Source organism: Chroicocephalus ridibundus, chromosome 3, assembly GCF_963924245.1.
Source record: "Chroicocephalus ridibundus chromosome 3, bChrRid1.1, whole genome shotgun sequence".
Classification (NCBI taxonomy): Eukaryota; Metazoa; Chordata; class Aves; order Charadriiformes; family Laridae; genus Chroicocephalus; species Chroicocephalus ridibundus.
The window spans coordinates 27,740,937-27,761,698 of record NC_086286.1 but is presented as its reverse complement, the minus strand read 5'-3'; the positions used below and the strand labels follow the sequence as shown (position 1 = coordinate 27,761,698).

At 39.7% G+C, this 20,762-nt stretch overlaps 1 protein-coding gene across 2 annotated transcripts in view; it reads left to right on the top strand.

The window, feature by feature from the left end:
- The window catches only part of HHAT (hedgehog acyltransferase), a 158,292-nt gene that overhangs the window by 29,398 nt on the left and 108,132 nt on the right, over positions 1–20,762 (top strand). Inside the window, exon 9 of one of the 2 annotated variants that reach the window (XM_063328532.1) lies at positions 7,138–7,173. The exons of the other annotated variant lie outside the window; for it this stretch is intronic. Coding sequence (XP_063184602.1) covers positions 7,138–7,173 — 36 coding nt within the window. The remainder of the gene's footprint in view (positions 1–7,137; positions 7,174–20,762) is intronic. 2 annotated transcript variants of the gene reach the window in all.

Here is a 20,762-nt window from a genome sequence, read left to right as displayed (position 1 = left end):
ATCTTCATTTTAAAAACTAACACCACTAAACAGTCTGGGCCTTTTAGCTGAATATTTTCAGTTTTCATGCTATATTTATCTTTACTGTAAAACATCTTGTGACAATTTAATTGTTGTTTTTTCTATTTTAAGTTATGCATCTGCTTTCTAAATAGTGTATCCTAGCATGGTGGCAGCTGTTACTTAGGAAGAAATGTGCTGATTGTCACTGAAGAGACAAGCTTTGCTATGAAGGTGTAGGTTTCAAGTAAACTTGCAGAAAACAATGTGTCTGAATCTGTGTAAGCTATAGACAGGCAAAAGTGTCTTTTAAAAATATGAATAGCTTTCCCAGATCTTTATTTAATAATGAAGAGGATGGTGAGTTAATTGGTAGCAGTCACTACTTGAAAAATACTTATTCTACTTGGTAGGCATACCCCCTCTAGGGGATTTGCTGTAGCAAAGTTTTATTATTTATAGTTGAGACATTAAATAATCGAATTTAGCAAAGTCTATGTGCAGGTTTTGTATCTGCTTTCCCTGTAGTAACCTTATTCTTCAGACAAGACTCTAAAACATGTTTCAGACTTATGTTGCACACTTGTAATTATTTGTAATTTAGAAGCTTTCATCTGTGAGGGATTGCCAGCTGGGGAGGTTGCCACAGGCAGCGTTGGAAGAAAGATGATCGGAAGTAGGAGGATCAGGCAAAGTAGTTTAGAACTGCTAAATGGTGGGTTTCTCTCTTTACACAGTCTTCTGGGCATCCCTGCTCTAAGACGTTGCTTGTGAAAGAAGTAGAGTGAAGCAATTCAAGAGCATCGTGTTGGTGAAAGCAGCTGTCATTCAATGACCTCTTAGTGTCCAGTGCAAAATGTTCTGGTGTGGGGAAACTCTTAGTCAGCAGCTCACCGGCAAAATGCCAGATTTACTTCCAAAGACTGCTAATGGAAGTGCTGGTCTTGCGAATGCTGTTCTATGGTTAAATAGGATGGGCTCCCCTGAGGATACGTGGTTGAGTTAGACTTTCTAATGTCAAGTTTAGCCACATTGGTAAAAGGGCTGAGAACCACTGTTGAAATATTGCAGCAACTACAATGGTGCTTTAAGAGGTGGTGAATACTCACAGGGTACAGAGTACTGAAGCGGTAATAAATAACTCACTTGTTAGATTTCATCACCAACATAAGTGGTAACTAGTCTCACTGATTTGAAGAGATCTAAGTGCAGTTATTGTATTGTTTGCTAAAGTGAAATGTGGGATAGTGCTCCTGGTTGAACGACTTTCCTGTCTGTAGAATTTACACTATTCCTTTCTGTGTTCAAAAGTATTCGTGTCCCAGCAGAAACATGACTGTTTTTAATGTGCCTGGTATATTTCTGTCTATGATACAATACAGTCCCTGGGCATGTTTACCTATCTCCATCTACCTTGCTGACTTTTAACTCGTCACAAATGGCAGGCTGTCCACCTAGATCCATCCCCCTGAAGGTAGAGCCCAAAGTTAGAATCGTGCCACTATCCCTCTGCATGCTGCTAGTGTGAGTTGTTGTCACGTTGTGTTTTAGCTGCTGCAAAAATAGTTTGTTAGTCCTTGACAGAACTGACACAGACAAACAAATGTTCTCAATTCTTAAATAAAAATATTGACATTTTTTAGAATACAAGTGATTCTAGTACTGGATCTCCAGAATTATGCAGCGTGGCTATTGAGAGTGATAGATTTTTTTTTGTCTGTTCAAAAATGTGCAGAATATACCTCATGTTAGCTGTAAGAGCTCTCCTTACGTCCTTTCCCCCTTATAAATTTGTTTTCCATCTATATGGCTGACACATGCAGTTATTTTGAGTTCACTAGGAGTGTTGGCTATACCCCAGTCTTGATATCTAGCCTGTTACTTTCTTAGAACGGAAGAGATTGTGCTTTCTATCTGAGTTTTCCCCACATAGTACTTTATATCCTGTAACAAAGAAAAATCCATTGAAATCTTACCCTCTCTAGGCCCTTTGACTGATCAGAACTCTGATGGCGCATATGAGACCTGTATGGGTGCTGCACTTGTTGTGAAAATAGTAATTTCTTGCTCTTTAGGGAATGTGGATTTGATTCTTGTCCCTCATCTAAGCAATTTCAGGGCAGCAACTCTCAATATTTTTATTTTTCTTTTGAGAAAAACCAGGGGATAATGTGCCCCCACTTCTTTCGCTGAAGTCCTGTCTTTAGTCTGTGCATAAGGCTTTTCAGAGTGGTGACATCCCATGTCCTTGGCAGTGAGCATCTCTGCTGAAGTGCAAAGATAGCCAATCGTTTCCTAAATTATCCTAGAGGATGTGTAATTTTTGTGCTTTGTGTCCAAGAATAGCATGCAGCCCAGCAATCCTGGGGAGGAATTAATGGCAACCAAAGCTGTGCAATTTAGCTTCATAAAAAATTGTTCCAGTAATGAGCTTAGATTTAAATTGATTCATGTGAAGCTCACATGTACTTGGTACTTAACTTTTTTTTAATGCTGTAAGTCATAGGGGGTGAGGTCTTACAGTCAAACCTTGTTGTGAGATGGGGTCCTTTAGCCAGCACAATGGAATTGTGGTCCCTAACACAGATAAGTAGCAGTTTTCATCTAGGTAGGTGTGATGTCAGATCCTCTAGTGACGTAAGCTGGCATAATTTAATTGAATTCAAAAGTGATATACTAAAAGCTCATACAACTCCTTTGTTAGGGAACCTGAGTTTAGACCTCAGCTAAAGGAAGGCACAAAGGAAGGGTAAGGGTTTGGGAAGCGGGGCCATAAACAGTCCATCAGATAACATGTGCACATGGTGCTGACCAGGGCGGGTATTTGGATGGTGATGCTCAGGAAACAAGAGTTTGTCACTGCATGTCAATCTGTAGCTGCACTGGGAGCCACCCTGTCGTCTGGCCTGTGCTGGGATCAGGGTATGTGGCCAGGAAAACATGAACCACCTCCTGGGAGAAGGTCCTGACCAGTTTTTAATCCTGATTTTATATTGGTATGCGCCAGCCTGCAATAGGCAGATACAGTCGGAAACTTGTGCTATACAGCACTGTTAAGTGGCAAGTGATGGACTATAAGGAAATTGGACAAATGGAAATCTCAGAGCAAGTCCAAGGTATCCATGACACAAGGGGTAAAGAGATGACTGGCTCCTCTGGTACCCTAATTGCAGTATGAGCAAAAACTTGTCACAGTTTTTGCTCATTTGGCTTTCAGATAGGCACATAGGACTCTCGCATCCTGGGGACAAAAAGAGGGGTCTTGTAATTTATTTTTTTTCTGGGAATCATCAGGATTACAGTTTCAGTGCGTGTGCTGTTGATACTGACTGTAGTTCATACCAGCATGTTTCTGCCTTTTCATATCTCTTCTATATAAGACTCTCCCCCCACAGCCCCTTCCCCATCTAAGCTTTGTGCTGAATGCAAATTTGGAGGCAGCTTGTTGCATTATGCATTTAGCTTTCAAAGCAGAAACTGCCTTCTGAAATAACTTTTAAAATGCACCTTGAGGAGAGGTGTATGCTGGTAGGCAGAGATTTCAAAGATTATATTTTTCAAAAGAGGTCTTGTTGGTTTAGTATGTGTATATTGTTGGTCACTGATTTCTAGTTAACATATTGAGGAAAAGATGAATTTGATTAGGAAGGATTATATGTATAACCTTTCATTGAAAGGTATCAGAAACTAGAACTTCCGTGCTTAACAAAAGCATTCAAAACTGATGCCCTTCAGAGGAACAGAATTAGAGACCTTTTTATAAAGAAAACAGCTATTAAATTGTCTGCAATGAGTAACATGATTATGAAATGGAGATTAAATATCTCCCCTTTATTGTTCTACTGACTAGTCAAGATTTTTCCCTGTTTGAAGACTACTATTACTATTAAACTAGATTTTACCCACTGTTTCTCAAAAAAATTAAAATAATATATTGCTACTGACATCTGAGCAGTATAGAAAAGTTAACCGGCAAATCACTGTTTGCTCATATTGCTGTGGGTATCCTTTCTCTTAATTAAAATCTAAAATAACCTTTCTGTCAGAAAATTGTGCTCATTATAGGATTTAAAAAAGCATTTGTGAAACTTTTATGTAACTGAGGCACCCTAAATTGCAAGGGCTGCCAGTTAATAAATCCTCAGTTTTGCAGAGCAGCTCAGGATTGAACAAGCTGTATGAAGTTGATTATAAACTATGTTGTAATATCAAATAAATATGGGTATACTTTATAGGCAGTAGATAATCATGCCCACGTGCATATGGCAGGTGTAATTCTGAGTTAATTGTGGCGGGCACCCTGTCATGCCTGATAGGTAGATTCCTGTGATGTTGAAGGGATCACTATGAAATTTTTAATACAAATGCAGTGTGGTTACTTGTTCTCTCTTTTTTTTTTCATGTAATGTAGTTGCTTATTCTGTGCCCAAGTTGCAGTCTGAACACTGCTATACAGACCCTTTTTATCCCTTGTTAACTTTTTCCATCTGAGAATGGAGGTATTAATTACATTTATCAGATTTGTTTCCATTGCTACTACGCTGTATTTTCACTTCACTTGTAGACTTAAATGTAGTATATATTTGAACGTGAACAAGCAGGATGGTTGACAGCATCTGTGGTAGTGTTTTGTCAAAACCAGCCTCCAAGAATCAGTATTTCAGTATTTTTGCCTTGCACAATGTCTCTATTCATTATCCTAGGTGCTTAAAAGTTATTTACCCAGTATCTATAGCCTTAAGTAATGAAACTTTCTCCCGTTTACAGTTTGAAATTGTTTGGCCTTGTTGCTTTTGGAACTAATCAATGGTACTGTCCTGATGTATCTTTAAGACCTAGGTGTACACCCTGATGTTCTGTGTATTCTCATAATTCTGTTGGACATAGTGGTGTTACATCTTTAAATGACTGCTTACACTGACTGAGAATTCAGAATCTTAGGTAGTCAGTAGAAATATGTCAGTACAGCATCAAACTGAGGAATAATGGGGCCTGTCTATCGGTGCTGTTACACCTAGTGAGGCTCTGATCTTTTTTCCTCCTTTTCATTTATTCTAATAAATTGGTTCTATGCATGTTCATTTTTAATACTTATTGAAGATTTTGTGGAAGTATTTTAATAGCTGTAGCCTATATGAAATAAAGTTACAGATCTTTTTTTGATAACAATTGCATTATGTTTTTGAAAGTGTGAAAAATGAGAGGAAAAAAGGGCATGTAAGTTCACAGCAAACTATCTCATTCTCCATCCCTGTCTGAACCCATCTACCTCAGCTTTGTCCACCCCAGCCTCCTTCAGCTCTGATTATCTCAAGTCAGCAGGACCGTTCAGTTTCCATGCCTGCTATATACTAAGTCCTCTGGCTTTTGGTTCAGTGTCAAAAGCGGTGATGTTTTTACGCTCCACATCCTTGTCCACAAGAAGTCCAGATGTTGTCTCATCAGAGACTATAGCAGGTTTGGTCATTGCCATCAGACAATATCCAGGAGAACTTGAAAAGATGAGCTGGGTGAAGATGTGTAAGATGGCTGTTGAGCATACAGCAGTTTCCTAGAGCTGTACAAATTTCCTCTTCTCCCCATCCCAAGCACAGATCAAGTGCTTGGTTCCAATTGCTTGGAAGAAAAGTTTTTTAGAGCTATGAATATGGACTGTGGCTGGCTCTGATACAGAATACTGCCTGCATGACACAGAATATTTTAGTGAAGGGGAAGAGCCAAATTACAGTACGCATCCAGGCAGGAGGAATGTAGAAAGCTAACTGGATACACTTCATGCAGAATAATTACACAGTAATATAACAGTAATGTAAAATGGGTAATGATTTTAGGAAAGAAATGTGAAAATATATGTTTAATTATGACCATATGCATGTTTCTGGAAGAATATTTTTTTTTCCTGTTGCAAGGCAGCTCTTAAGTGAGAAACTTGCTCCCCTCCTGTCCACCTGCTGAGCCAGTAGACTTTCCCTCCCTTGTTAACTCCTAGAACTTCTGCAGCTCACTTACTATCTGCTGTTACCAGGATGCGGTTAACTATCTGATGACTTCTCTTGCTGTTTCAGGTAGAAGGTGCCACACTGCAAGTGATACTGTTAAAATAAAACCATGTTGTAATCAAATGATCAATTAGGTGTTTGGAACAGGATGCTCAAGAGCTTAGTATATGCCAAACTGTTTTCTGTGTACAGCATGTAAGCCCATTTCAGAGCAAGTCCAGCACTAGAAAGAATTCATTTGCATTTTCTAATTGTGCTGTTATGCACATAGTCTGGGATTATATTGATTGATAGTCCCAAAACTGGCACATATATCAGATACTAGATAAATATCTCAAATCAGCAGATACCTTCCTGTAGTGTCAAGGATTTGCTAGTACACTACTCATGAGCTTGATTCTCCTGAGCTGTCTGAGGCAGGGAGGAAACAGAAAAGGGAAAGAAACAGTGGCAGTAACTGCCAGTGTATGTTGTCAGTGCTGAGGTTTTCAGGCATGGTTCTTGTATTTTAGTGTGATCTAACTTGTACTTACTGTCAAAAGTCCTGAAAATTATTTTCCTCACTGGATCTGAGCGGAACACGCTTGCAAGGCCCACTTCTTGGTATATTCTGTGTATCTGTAGGAGACATAAGGGGGTTCTTTGGTTATTGTGTGTCATGGAGACAGTTCACAGCAATCCCTTGCATTTTAGTGCAGTACAGAGCACAAACGGGGAAAGAAAGGATTCTGCAGTAGCTTTGCATAGAGGATCTACCTGCATATATGACAGGAAACATACAGACTCACTGGTCATCAGGATGCTTAAAATATTTCCAGTAAAAGAATATACACAATTTATGCTTTATGTGGGTTATACTACTCTGAATGGTACTGCTTTATTGAAGAAATACTCAAACAAGGAATTTGTGAGCTTTTTAATGTGAATTTAAATCTTTCCGTATGATGATTATCTTAAATTTCACATGTCATTACAGAAAAGAGATTGTATATTACATTTCTGTTTTTATCAATTCAGGAATCTTATATTTATCTTTGGTATTATTGATTGTTTTGGAATTCAATGTTGGTACAATACCCAAGAGAGTAGTATTTTTTTTTTTTAATAATTAAAATATGGTGGATCTCTTTTCTTACAGAAGTTTTGACGTTGGGCTACATCGCTTTCTGGTCAGGTAAGCTAATGTTTGTTTTGAATTGCAATTCCATATTAAAAAGCATTTCTGTTTTAAGTAGAGTTGGCTATGTGAACTCAATACTACTTGATATTTTCTATGGCAAGATTCTCTTTCTCTTCCATTTATATATTAGTTTGTGGAACTTTAACTAAGGGACCTCTTCAAGTGTCCTTCACAAAAACCTCGACTCAGGAAATTTCGGTGGCAATGTTCCACTCATTCCTGAGGAAATCTTAATTTTTCTTGCAGTAAATAAAAATTATTAAAAGTGTTTTTTCCCACTGGAAACTCAAGTACTTTCGCACCTTCTAATAAGGGCTTGAATTTTGTAGAAAGTTTTGACTGTGGAGGGGAATTTTCTTTTTTTCAATAGAGAACTTGATTGATTCAATGCTGTGGATGGACTGTATTCTGAAGATGAATAAGGAAAGTGGAATAATTGTTGTGTGTTTTGTTTGCTGACATTTAGAGGAGCACAGTGATTAAAGCAGGGCATTTCAACAAGAAAAGGGAGGTTAATGCATTTGAATGTTACCCTGAGGAACTGGTTTTGCTGTTTGGAGTTCTTTTGTGTGAGCAAAGTCACAGGTGTTCACTAAGAATGTGTTTGCATTCATTTTTGATAACCCACCTATCACTATCTACTGATCTTTACAAAGAAGTGTGATGTGTACCGTGAAAGATGAAGTTTGCTGTCGTCTTCAGGCCCTTAGAAAATTCATTCTATCAGTTATTCCATCCCACTAAAATGTTGCAATAAGCATCTGTGAAGAACTTTACCTTGGAAGAATGAACCCAGTATGTGAGCCAGAGCATGCTGTTTGGGTCCCCACCGTAAGGCTCAGGTGATCTTAGGCTTCCCTTGATTTGGCCTTGCTACTAAACTCATTAATTTAGGATACTTTGTCATATTTCCTGGGTAAAGACTCTGTTAAGCCTTCACACTCATGAATCCTTATGGCCTTCATGCAAAGGTTTTCAGCACTGATTCACAGGCTCCCAGAGCTCTAACAGATTGGTCACTCCTGATTTGCTTTTCAGTCGTCTGGTCACTCACTTGAAGCATGTATTTTTTAACATTTTCAGAACCCTGCTAATAGCTTTCAACTGTAGCTGGTACAAGAAGCATGCAGCTCCAGACAGGATGATAAATGCCTAGAAGCATTTCTCTGACTTAAGCTCATCACTTCTAAGTTTCACTTTGTCCTCTAAAGTATCTAAGATACCCCTTTCAGATTCAGCGTCTCCTCTAGGTTATTAGTACCATGGCAAAATCCAGGAAAAAATGCTAATTCTTTGTCCAAGGTCTAGGTTCCAATCGGCCAATAATACAAAGTGTATGTTTTAAAGCGAAGAATTCTGGGTAGTATCATATTGAACACCATGCTTTTGTGCCTAAACTCAATACACAAAACATGAAAGATATGAGATCACACAAAGCCTAGGTCACAGGAAATACCAGGTTCGTTTTTAAGGTTGTACAGAAAAAACCCCATTCTGACATCTCCTAACCTCTGAGCAGTAGGCTATGTAACATTAGGGTTATCTTACGTACTTCTTTGCATGTAAAGTGACAGCTTTTTAACACACAGCTCTCTTCACTAAAGCCATAGCATTGATATTGCTGAAGACACATGTATTTCAGTGTGTAGATATAGTTTTAGACTACTGAATGTATTTAAGTTCTGGTATCAGTTCTACAAAATCAGTTGCATCTATATTTTGACCAGCAGATTGATGTTTTTTAAAAATAATCATATAAGAAATTGAAGTCGTATTAAGAAATGGTTTAAAAATATGCTAGTATTGTAAAGGGAATACAGCGCACAATAAGGTCTTCTGGGAATGTGGACAACTACTTAAGACTAGAATCATGGTAAGCGTTGATGTACTAAGTTTGAGCCCCTGGTAAAGCTTCTGCCACAAGATTTCCTCTCACTTTCTTCATACAATGAATGTAGTAAGATATTATTCTCTTATACTGCATTGTTTCAAATCCTGTGGAGATGCAGTATTGGAATCGCATGCTCATGCAATCACTGGACCGCAGATAGCTGTTGAATTTGAATGAGTTGAATGTCATCTTTGACTAATGTGTCATTTTTTTTTTTTTTTTTCAAAGCCCACTGTGGGTTCTCTGCAGTGTGGTGTTCTAACCTTGGACAGCTTTAATAATTCATTCTTAGTCTGACATCTACCCCGGTTAGCAACTTGGGGAGCCATCAGATACTTTCTCTGTAACTGTACTGCTAAGGAGGAAATACTGTTCCCTTCTGTTGAAGCAGTGTGAGTTTTGCTTGGGTTTCCTTAACTAAAAAACCATTTTCCTTTGTTTAGTAGACGAATTTTGGACTAGGAAACAGAGAACTTGGTGTTACATCTCTGTTGTTGGTCTGCCATGTGACCTTTAGAAAGTTAGTGCCTTTGTTTTTGCCTATTTAGACAGTCTCTGCTCCTGAGAACTTGCAATTCTCCTTCTGTGTTCATATAGTATCTATCATAAATGGTCCTCTTCACAGTTTAGGTTTCTATGTGTGAAATACAAACAGCGGGGGGGAAAAAACCCAACACAAACAAAAAACCAAACAAACCAGATTTGCAGGAACTGTTGAGAATTTATGAATTGAGAATTGAAACATTCAACGGGTACTATATTGTTTTAAATAGAAGGATGCCACCCTGCAGTGGAACGGGGAACCAAGTATGACACTTTTAAATACAAAAGCGAGGCCAACAGCAGTAAAACAAGTCTCTGTTAAAAGGTCAATCTGTGTCTAATTACTTATTAAAATGCTGATTGAAGGCACTAGGACAGTACATAGCCTGGCATACACGGTCAATGGCTTGCCCAAGTGAAGCTTGACACAAAGTGTGACAGAATTACCAGAATTACAGGTACACAGCTTCCTCTGTGTTCTTAGCAAAAAATAAATATGAAGTTTCTGTCCATCCATCTAGCTGTGGCTTGAACTGTACTTCTGATATGGATTTTAAGATAGCTCAAAGTTTTAAAAATCCCATCTTGTTACATGTATTTGTTATTGAAAAGTGTGCATTATACTGAAATGGCTAATTATGTGGTGTTTACCAGCTCAGGCTGAACTGCATTGTAGGACTAGATTTCTAATCACTTTACTTGCATGCTGAAATATGGTGGCATCATGGAATTACTGTTTGTGAAATTTAAGTGCAATTGAGTACATTGGGGTCTGGGCCTTGAACATTTGTTAGCTATACCATAGAGTTTGAGCGGGGATCATGGAAATTCACAGGGGAAAGGTCAGTAATTTCATGATGAAAACTGGGTTTTGATACTACCCATTGAAAATGTACTATTGTACTTGAAAGGTCATTTGCCTACTGTTTTCACACAATGATATAAAAGAAAGTATTTGTTACTTCTTTTAGGATCAGCAAAATTGTTCATCAAGTACTGTATAAGCATAGTAATATTTTTTTTTTTATTCGGCACTACAGGAAGAACAACCCTGTGTTTCCTAAATCTAGGCATTCTCAGAATGTGGCAATGGATGTATTTTCAGAGTTCAAAATGCATAAAAATAGCCTTTGGGGTAGCAGTTCAGAGGGGAAAGAGCAATGGTGCTGTTTGCTCACTGAAGCTATTTTATCCAGGCATTTCATCCAGTGCTGAGAACAGGGTATTAGATGAAATAAAATTGTGAACATATGAGAATATTTACTGTCCTAATGCCAAACAGTGCTTCCTTTAGGGCAGCACAGATGAGGGCAGTAGAGAAGAACTGACAGTTCCTGGAGGCATGATCCTTTTGAGAAGTCTCCACGCTTTCAGCACTGCTGTGCCTTTGAAAAAGTGTGAATCATACTCATTCCCATACAGATCTGGCTTTGAAAAGAGCTGCAAGACCAGACACCCCCGATGTCTTCCAAAGTTTTCCATCTGTTAGCAGTGCTGACAGCTCACCCCATGGTTTGCAATGACCTTAGCTTGTTTAGAGTTGCAGGTTATTTAGGTTTAGCTTATTACCTGGTGCAAAGGTTATCCAAATACAAAACTTGAAAATCATCACCTTTCCTAGTTTTCTCAGGTGGAGCACGGCATAGTTTAGCTCTGGGATCAAAATTTAATATGTGTTGCCACCTGTATTGATTTTTAGTTAGAAACAGGGCACCTCCATGTAAGGGCAGAATGGTCTCATGGCAAAAGAGGGATTATGGTTCTAAATAAGATACACTCATGAAAGAAGATAAGTAGAAGTCTGCTCATCAGCTGGCTCAGCTCCTGTTTTTGTTCTCTGTGGAATCCCCTAGGACCCCACATATTTCCCACAAGGTCCCCCTAGGGCCCCACAAAATAAAGATATTAATGAACTATCTGATAACTGGTTTAAGTAAATGTAAGAAAAGTCAGTTTTTTCCCTTGTTAGTCTAATCTGTTCAGAAATACACCACTGAGATCAGTTTCTGTGAGGTCAAACTTTCTGAAGTGCAGACATTTCCTCCCAAAAGACATTACAGCTTTTTACTTAAGATGGTGAGAAGTCACTAAGTGTAACCCCTATGGGAAGCACAGGCTCACCAAAGTGAAAGCCATCCCAAGCTGAAGAGATCTATCCCCCCGCATAAAAAACCAAAACCAAACCAACAAAAACACAACCTCCCCCCACCAACAAACAACCAAAAATAACCAACTACAAAACCCAACAGATCTGAGCTTTCTCCTCTCTAACACACCCAGGTGTCGGGAAGTCAACATCTGATGCAACTGTCCCTTTCAGTCTGTGTTGCATCCCTCCTCCAACTCCATTGCTAGAGAAGATCAGAGGTGATTCTGGGCTCCAACAGCTAGACTCCCTGCTGGGGTGCCACATGGGATACAGTGTAAAGCATGGCCCTGTTTTTGGAGGCAAATGCCAGTGCTAATGCTATACAGTCTCGCTGCTGCTGCTTTGAATGTGGCTGCTCATAAAATATTATTGATGTTCTAATATACTGTAGCTGGGCTAGGTAGCATGGTATTAAAGAGATTCTGCTCTTCTTGAAGCAGGATCAATAGAGGTATTTGGATAACCACCTCTGCCTTTGAAATTGCTAGGTGTAAAGTCCCACGAGGATGATTCATTTCTCCTCTGCTGTATCAAGAAGTTCAGCTTTTTGGTTCTCTCTGTGTCATGATCACCTAGTCATCCTTACTGCATGCGCGGCAATGTATGCATAAACTCTCTGCTGGAGCAAATCAAATATTTCCTCGAGAACAGAAGTCTGAGTGTGGTTCTGGTGGTGATTCATGCCACAGACCCTTTCCAGTAGGTGGTGTGTATACAAGTACACCAACTTTGCCTTCCTGCACGGTTCCCTAGTATTGCTTTTACCCTTAGGACTTCCCTTCTCTTTTTGGGCTGTAGTTTTAGTCAGCACATGACCTTAGTCTTTTGCCGTAATAAATGGGCATGGTGCTGCCCTCACCTTCCTTCAGCCACCTTGAGAAAAACACAGCACCCTACAGGGCAACTTCTGCATTGTGTGGAATTGGCCAATCTATTTCAGATGAGGTTAATCCTAACCAATTTTGCCAAATCTTTGTGCTGCTTTGCTTGGGAGTCCTGGATGACTGGTCGGAGTGGATGTGTTTGACCTTTTATATGTAACCTGTGTGTCTATGGGAGACCCACTGAATAAGCAATACTCTCTTCTTTAGTGTTACCTGTGGTACATCTGTGACAATTTTATGTCTCTGTCTCGTTTTTCTCACTTGGGTCAGTGCTGCAGCAATGTATGTGGATGAAGGAAGACAATTTCTATCTATATATAATCATCAAAGTAATGTACAGGGTAAAAACTGCCAAAGATGCAAGTGACACACTGCATTGTTCCACTTAAATCTACTGATGGGCTTCCCGGGGAAGAATCCAGTGATGCTGGTACTTAGTTCACATGCAGGTAGGACCACTGTGTGAAGGATGTATGCAGCTGCTTGCATTGTCTTTTGGGTCCTTTCTGCCTCCGATCCCCAGCCTCTAAATCAAGCCAGGACTAATAGGACACAAGGCTATGGCAAGTATTCACCAGTCTTGACTCCCTTGGACCGCTGTGCTCTTCTGGAACAGTGCAGATAAAGCCAGTAGAAGTAGCAGGAGCACTGTTTTCAGTCAAGGGTGTCCAGCTGTGAAACAAGCATCTAAGAGCAAACTAACAGAAACTGGCTGTTTCCAAGTTGCGTTACAAAAACATCCTTTTGGACAAAAAAGCCCCACTGTAACAATACTGCCTTAGTGAAGGAGCTAGGAAAAACAAAAGGTGATTCTTACCATCTGTTGCACATCTTGCGATGGGGATATGATGTGCAGGAGACAGCCCTCGTAGAGATTTATTTGAAATTTTGTGATTAAGTTAGCATACTGAAAACCCAAGAATGTAGTCTTGTTGCTAATAAAAGCAATTGTAGTAATCACTAGATGTGATTGAATGGCTTTGTGTCTAATTAATAAGTAGTTTTAAGGTTAAAGTGTTTATTTTATTGCTGTGAAGAGTTATTGGTATTAGCTTACGAATTATTTCTTGTTTAAATTGACTTTCAATATGAGGCCTTAGGGTTTCTGCAAAAACTATTTGAAAGTTCTAAAATACAGAAGAGAACAGCAATCAATCTATCCGCAGAGACCCCTGCATGGAGGAGCTGAAAGCTGGAGGTTTTTTTATAAAATATTGCGGTTAAATCCAGCCGCATCACAGACTCCCGTGAGCTTTGCTTTCAGTTGTGCTGGAAGTTCTGCAGTGTTTGCCGGCCTTGGCAATTTTTGAAGGGGTCAGCACCAGTCTGATTGTGTTCTTGTTGAAAGCAGTGATAACACTGAAGTGATATTAAAAAAAAACAAAACAAAAAACACAACGCAAAACCCACAAACAATCTGAGCAGTGCTTGGAAGCTTCTAAAGTATTCCCAGCTACAGGATCCAGCCTTACCACCATTAAAGCCCATGGCTGAATTCCCATGGATTGTGGCAGGAGGCTCCATGAGTGTTCTGCAATGGGTGTGCTGGCCTTAAGTATGAAACGCATGAGTGGCCGTGATGTATAAAATCAGTTAGGGCGCTTTGGTTAGAGTAGGACAGTGTCCAAAACTTTCAATTATTTTTTTTTTAAAAATACCTAAAAACCAAACAACAAAAACCCCCTTGATCAGACAGTAATGAAGAATGATGCTAAATTGCTTCAGAGCAACTGCAGTCTTTCAAATGCTGTCTCAGAATTAAACTTTCTTTTGATAGAGAAAACAATCTGTTGTTACATTATGAATTAGCATCGAGCATGTTGCAAAAATAAGGCTGGGTTTTGTATAAACAAGACTGAGTCTTTATGTAAATGTTATGTAAATGTGACATTTAACTTAAACTGTTGGAGTGGGGAAGTCGGGATTAACAAGGTACAGATCTCATCGTGTTTATGTGTTGCAACTGTGAATTAAAACAGTTTGTTATTTTTGTTGCAGGGTGTTTGAGTTACTATCTGTGAGCAAGAAATACACTGTTTATGGAACGTGAAGTATTTTGAAATTCAGTTCAGGCTGCTTTTAAATAATTTTACTGAGTAGTTTAATGGATCTGGATCAAAGGTTGTATTTCAATATAATAGAAGAAAGTATGTGCCCAGGAGTCTTGAACCACCTGAGATCATCAGGATTCTGAATTTATTCTTTGTGAAGTCCAGGAAATTATATCATGGGAACACTTTTGTCCCTGACTCTGTCTCTAAGGGCCTGAATTTGTCAGGAGTTTACATGTGATTTCAGTCTGAGGGACTTTGTGTCTTTTATAACTGAATTATAACTGAAGGAACTTGTATTTCAGAGTCAGAAAACTGAATCATAGAATGGTTTGGGTTGGAAGGGACCTTAAAGATCATCTAGTTCCAACCCCCCTGCCATGGGCAGGGACACCTCCCACTAGACCAGGCTGCTCAAAGCCCCATCCAGCCTGGCCTTGAACATCTATAACGAATCTATAAGAAAAGTCATTTATATATAAAAAAAAATATATATATAATACTTCAGTTCCACCAAACACTTGTAGTTATTAAGCCTGTATAAAAATTTCCTATGACCTAGGGTATAAGTTTACAGATTTTTGCTTAACTCTGTTTTCTTTTTGATTAATTCTTTTGTCTTTCTCAGTTTTGATGTTGTCTTTTTTTTTTTTCTTCCACATGTTGTGGTCCATATTTGTACTTTGGCATGCTGAGAGACATGATTACAACTTCCAAATAGTAGGATGTGGTTGGTATAAACTTCAATCTCAAAGTTATTTTGTGTTTTATGTTTTAGCTGTGTTTCGGTAAGCTGCGTGCTATTTTTGTGTGGAAGTATATTGGAATTGTTAAGATGTAGACCAGCACTGGAGAAAAATAGGATGAAAAGACCATTCTTTTCTAGTCTCAGCTTCTGGTAAATGAGTTGTATGCAGCACAGCTGCTGTAAATTATATCTTAGCCAGCACATGATTCAGACGAAACCTTTGTAATCTGAATTGCTGCCGTGCTGAGGTTACCTTTCATCCTCCCCCCTTAAAAAGAAACGTGTTATGAACCTCCCGCCCTGTTTTCCCTGCCCCATGCAGGAGACCTACATCCTTAAATTAACAATGGCTGTATTTCTGGCTGCCCGCTAGTACGGCGCCGGAGGGAGCCCCGGCAGCAGCGGTCCCTGGGCGGCCGCCTTTCCCAAGCCGCCCTCCGGTTCCCCGTGGTGCCGCCAGGGGGCGCCCTTGGCCCGGCGCTGCCCGCCGTGCCGCTCGCTGGCCGGGGAGGAGGGTTGCGCCGACCCCGGCGATGCGCCGGTGCTCAGCCGGTCCCTGCGGAACCCACTCTAGTGCGTTCTACCGAAGTGCAGGCGCCGAGAGCCGCCTGGCGGCACCCGCAGAGCTGCACCTTGTCTTTCCGCGCCTGTACGGGGCTAAGCTTGGGAAGGGATGAAACTTTGCATGTTTAAGCTGGGCTTTCTCTATAACGACTTTCTCTGCGCGGCAGGTGTTGCAGGGAATGAGCTGGGAGTCCATAAGGCTGCCTTTATGTTTTTTTGGAAGAGTATCCCAGAAGATGCAGTCTATTATGTGACTTCCTCTGCTTTGTGTGCCTTCTCTTCCTGAGAGTACCGGTTCAGGCAGTAGGTAGTTCACGTAACACGTGGGATTCTAGGAGCAGCTGCTCAGAATAACGTATCTGGGTTAACACAGTGAAATACAGAATGACTCCCTCCATCCCCATCTGCGGGAAAGCTTGCATGCGTTTCTCTTCCTTTGCTACCTTACTGCGTGCAGCTGGGGACTGAAAGTGCTCCGAATCCTGTCCTGAAGATCATGGCTTTTCAGCTCATTTTTGTGCTCGGGGCCAGCTTGTTTGGCTGTGCCTGGATCTAAAGTGGGTTTTTTTTTGAGGCAGTTTGTGATATCACATGTCAAAACAGCAACCCCTTAACTTTAACCCGAAGTCAGAAGTTACAGTTTTCTCAGATCATCCCACCTGGATAGTACGTTATCAGATGTGCTACTGAAGTAGTTAGCTTCACTGATTATTTTATGGCACTGCAGTGGCACGCAGTAGTTGCAGTCAGAGCCATACCCCAGTAGCCAGTGTGGTTGTTAGTACACAGTCTGCTTTTAGTCCTTGTTCCTGACCGGGTAATCTCCAATACACAGACTTGGTTCTAGGTTCTCTGAATAGTCCAGGGGAGTCTATAGAGTTAAGAAAGTCTGAGTTTAAACATGTGCCTTAGAGCAAGGTGCATAGTGGGCAAGAGAAACAAGTCTAAATGAGGGGAGGAAAGGATGAAGGCAGGAGGCTTGATAAGTCATATCTTAGGTACCCATGGATCTTAGGTGCTTTGAGGGTTTCAGTGTGGAGGTGAAAATACTTTGAGACACCTGAGTGGCGTCATTAGACCTTGATATCTGTGCGTCTGTCTGCAGCAGCATTGATTTCAGTAGTAAAGCCTGAGTAGAGGACTTGACTGCAGCTATTTACAGCTCTGATGGCAACGTTACTGTGTTTAAAGCTGTAAGAAGGATACACGGGAGAAGGTAGAGTACACAGCTAAAAAGTGCTGCCTATGTGGGATGGGAGGCATTTTAGTGAATGTCAAGCTGAATAAGATACTGTCTTGAAAGCCACTTTCTCTCTGGATTTATTCCTAAATGGCATGTGGAGTTGTTGAGTGCCAATCGCAGGCCACCAGTGTTGCGGAAGGCTCTGGGGTCTGTCTGAGGATATGGATGCTGTTCTGGCTGACTGGTGGTACTGCCATGTAAAGTGCAATCCTAGCTTGACTGTGGGAATTCAGCGAGAGCTGAATTTCACCCTGAAGATCTGCGTGTTTTTTCTTTTCATAGCTGAAGCAGGATAATGATCATCCTTTGTAAAATGCTTTGAGATCTATGGATTAAGAATGCTATATAAGAGCTCAATGTTGATATTTAGTATAAGCTCTTTACATAATGCCAGGAACAGATGATAAAACAGGACAGGAAGTAAGTATTGGATTTGGAATTGTTCTATCACAGATATAAATTTAGGGTAAAAAAAAAATAATAAGGAAACACTGTTTTTTTGCAACTTGTATGTGCTTTTGATTGCGTTTACTTGGTCGGATTATAAATGTAAATAGCAAACTAATAAAAAGTGATCTTTTAAGCAGCTAAGGAAAAATCAATAAAGCATGTATAAACTATGTCAGTTAACATCTTTGCAAATATACGTTATGATATGAAGTTTAAAGGGAAGCACTCCTTTCCTAGCTTCTGAAGAAATTAGCCCACGTGAATCAAAATCTCATGCAGACTTCCATCTTAAATGTCACAAATAAATAATTGGGTAGAACTCATACTTTTGAAGGAATGTACAGGTCAAAACCTGCAAACTTCTGTTTATTTTACGGTCTGAAATAAGAGAGTAAAGTAATATTCTGTAGGCTTCCTAGTATATCCCAAAAATGTAATTGCAGTGCTGAAGGATGAGCTAAGGGCATGGTAACCAAAGGATAATACTTTTTATCAGCTGTCACACAGTTCTTGTTTGCTCTCTCCTGGAGAAGATTTAGCGTTTTCTTGCAAGCAACATAGCTGGATACTTGAAAAGTAACTCCGCTTTCCAGCCAGCCTCTGGTGTTCTGCTTTACGTGAATAGCATAATGCAATTGGCTTGCCTGAGTTATGTGATGTTACCTCAAACTTAAAAAGCATTAGATAAAGCAGAATTCTGCCCCGACTGATGTAAAGAGAATCAGGATGTATAAGTATTGCTCTACTATTTTTTTGTGAGTACTGATATTATATAATGAATGTTATCTGCCCTAGCTATAAGGATAATGGCATTCTGTGTTCTAGTGCTTTTCGGAGACAGTTCTGGTAGATTTAGAGATTATTTCAAAATGTATCTAGCATTTTGGTACAATGAATTGCTTTTCAAATCTGGATTAGACTGTTGCTCTGAAAATATTAGATATTAGACACTTATAACTTGCTAGTGAGGCCGAGTAGTTTTAAATATTGATTTTATTTTTTTGATCAGTGATAGAGAGCTAACGTTAGAATGTCAACTTCAGTAGTGTTTTTCTTTGAGTTCTGCCAAACTCAAATAAATATATATATTTATATAACTATATAAAATATCTTTTCTGGGTGGATTGAAAAGGGGAGCCAAAACAGGCCATGAGTTGTTCAGCTAAACTTTCTCATTTGAATGCCCTGAGAGCGTAGCAACAACTGAGGAGCAAATCTTGTTCAAGAGTAACCTAAGTAGAGTTGATCCTGCAACGGAGGAAAGATTAGCTGACCTTGGCAGGATTCACAGATTGTCTAAAAAAATAAACAATGTGTTCAGTGGTAGGAATTTTTGCAAACACACAGCAACGGCAAATGCAGAAGTTTGCCTGTAGGATGGCAGACAGGCTGATCGTGTTCAAGTTGCACAACAGTTTCCAGGACACTTTTTTGGCTAGAACACAACAGGAAAAATGCTACTGCTTAGAAAAATATGTCTGTCTTGGACTCTGTATACTGTACTGCATGAGTCACCGTCCCTGGAGGTATTTAAAAGACATGTAGACGTGGCACTTAAGGGCACAATTTAGTGGTGGACTAGGTGGTGCTAGGTTAATAGTTGGACTTGATGATCTTAAGGGTCTTTTCCAACCTAAACGATTCTGTGGTTCTATTTATCACCTTGTACTGAAATCAGTACTGCAGGACCACTGTCGATATTGGAGTTAGCTACCTTGGGTTTATTTGTGCTTCGTTGCTGCGTGATGAGTATGCATACAGGACCTAAGGCTACGTGCCACCTCTTAACTGAGTCGATGTCCAAATACCAAGGACTCCAAAATACCTCCAGACTTCCCTGTGCCGGGGACTCTGTATAGAACGTTTCGGTGTCTGAGTGCAAGTCTGGAGTCGTCCCAGTACCGTTGGTATCACAGAGTTGCTTGTCATTCCTCCCCCAAACAGTAAGAAGCCTAGCTAAAATAAAAGTTTCCAGGAAATCAAAATAAAAGTGACCCGATTTAGATGGCTTTTTTGCTGAAAAGTGCTGTTCTACAGAATTAACCTTTTATTTAGGGTGATGAGTCAAGATAAGAGGAACTTCTTTTGCATTAGAAGTAAATGATTAAAACTCTAGCTGTTGAAAATGATAGAACTTGAGAGCAGCCTTTGGTGGTCAGTTAGTTTTAGCTGACAGCGAAGCAGGAGCTTTTACTTGTGAGACACCTGCAGTTTTGTCATTGGTCTCAAGGCAGGGGATTGTCTTCTACTGAAAATAAATTACAGATGAAATATTAGTAAATGAACTTGAGTCAAGAGCTTCCTCTGTGCATGTTCAGTAAGGGTTTGTCCTATGTAATATGCTCAATAGCACCAGCACCTAGTAGATGTCAGTGTGTCTTTTAGAGCTTCATCAGACAGTCAGCTATTGAAACAGATGTGACATGGTAGGAGCTTTGTGTAATGTAGATCTTAATAAATATTTCATTTCTTCTTGTTTATAGTGTCTTGTAGTTTTTAAACTACGTAAACAGCAAAATGGAGATGGGTTAACAAAGTAACCATGGAAACCTGCTCTATCTTCTTTCCCTATCTCAGTGGAAATGTTTTTTGATGATATTTATGATTACTTTTCCTCACTGTGATTTGAACCGAACCAACAAAATAACCCATAAAAATTGTATTTTAAGTTGTTGGTTATCTAGTCACAACCAATAGACCAATATTTGTATGATCAGTGTAAAGAGGGAGTTTGCGTTCATACTCTTTATTTGTGGTAGCACTGCAAGAATAAAGTAAGTGGTACCAAGTAACTGCATGTAACGCTAGTAGCAAACCCTGAGTGCACAAAATACGTCTCTGCATTTCTAATGAATGGGATCTTCAAATTTGCAGTGGCTTTTTTTCATTGTGAAATGCTGGATGAGGAAAACAGATAAGCAATCATTTGAGGTTTTTATTGGTATTTCAAGTATGTGAGTGATAACTTGCATGAGATTGAAGCATCATTAGACAAAATTATTGTACCTTTTTTGGGGGGGAATTCTTAAACTGGAGACAGTGCCCTCACTTTGTAGAAAT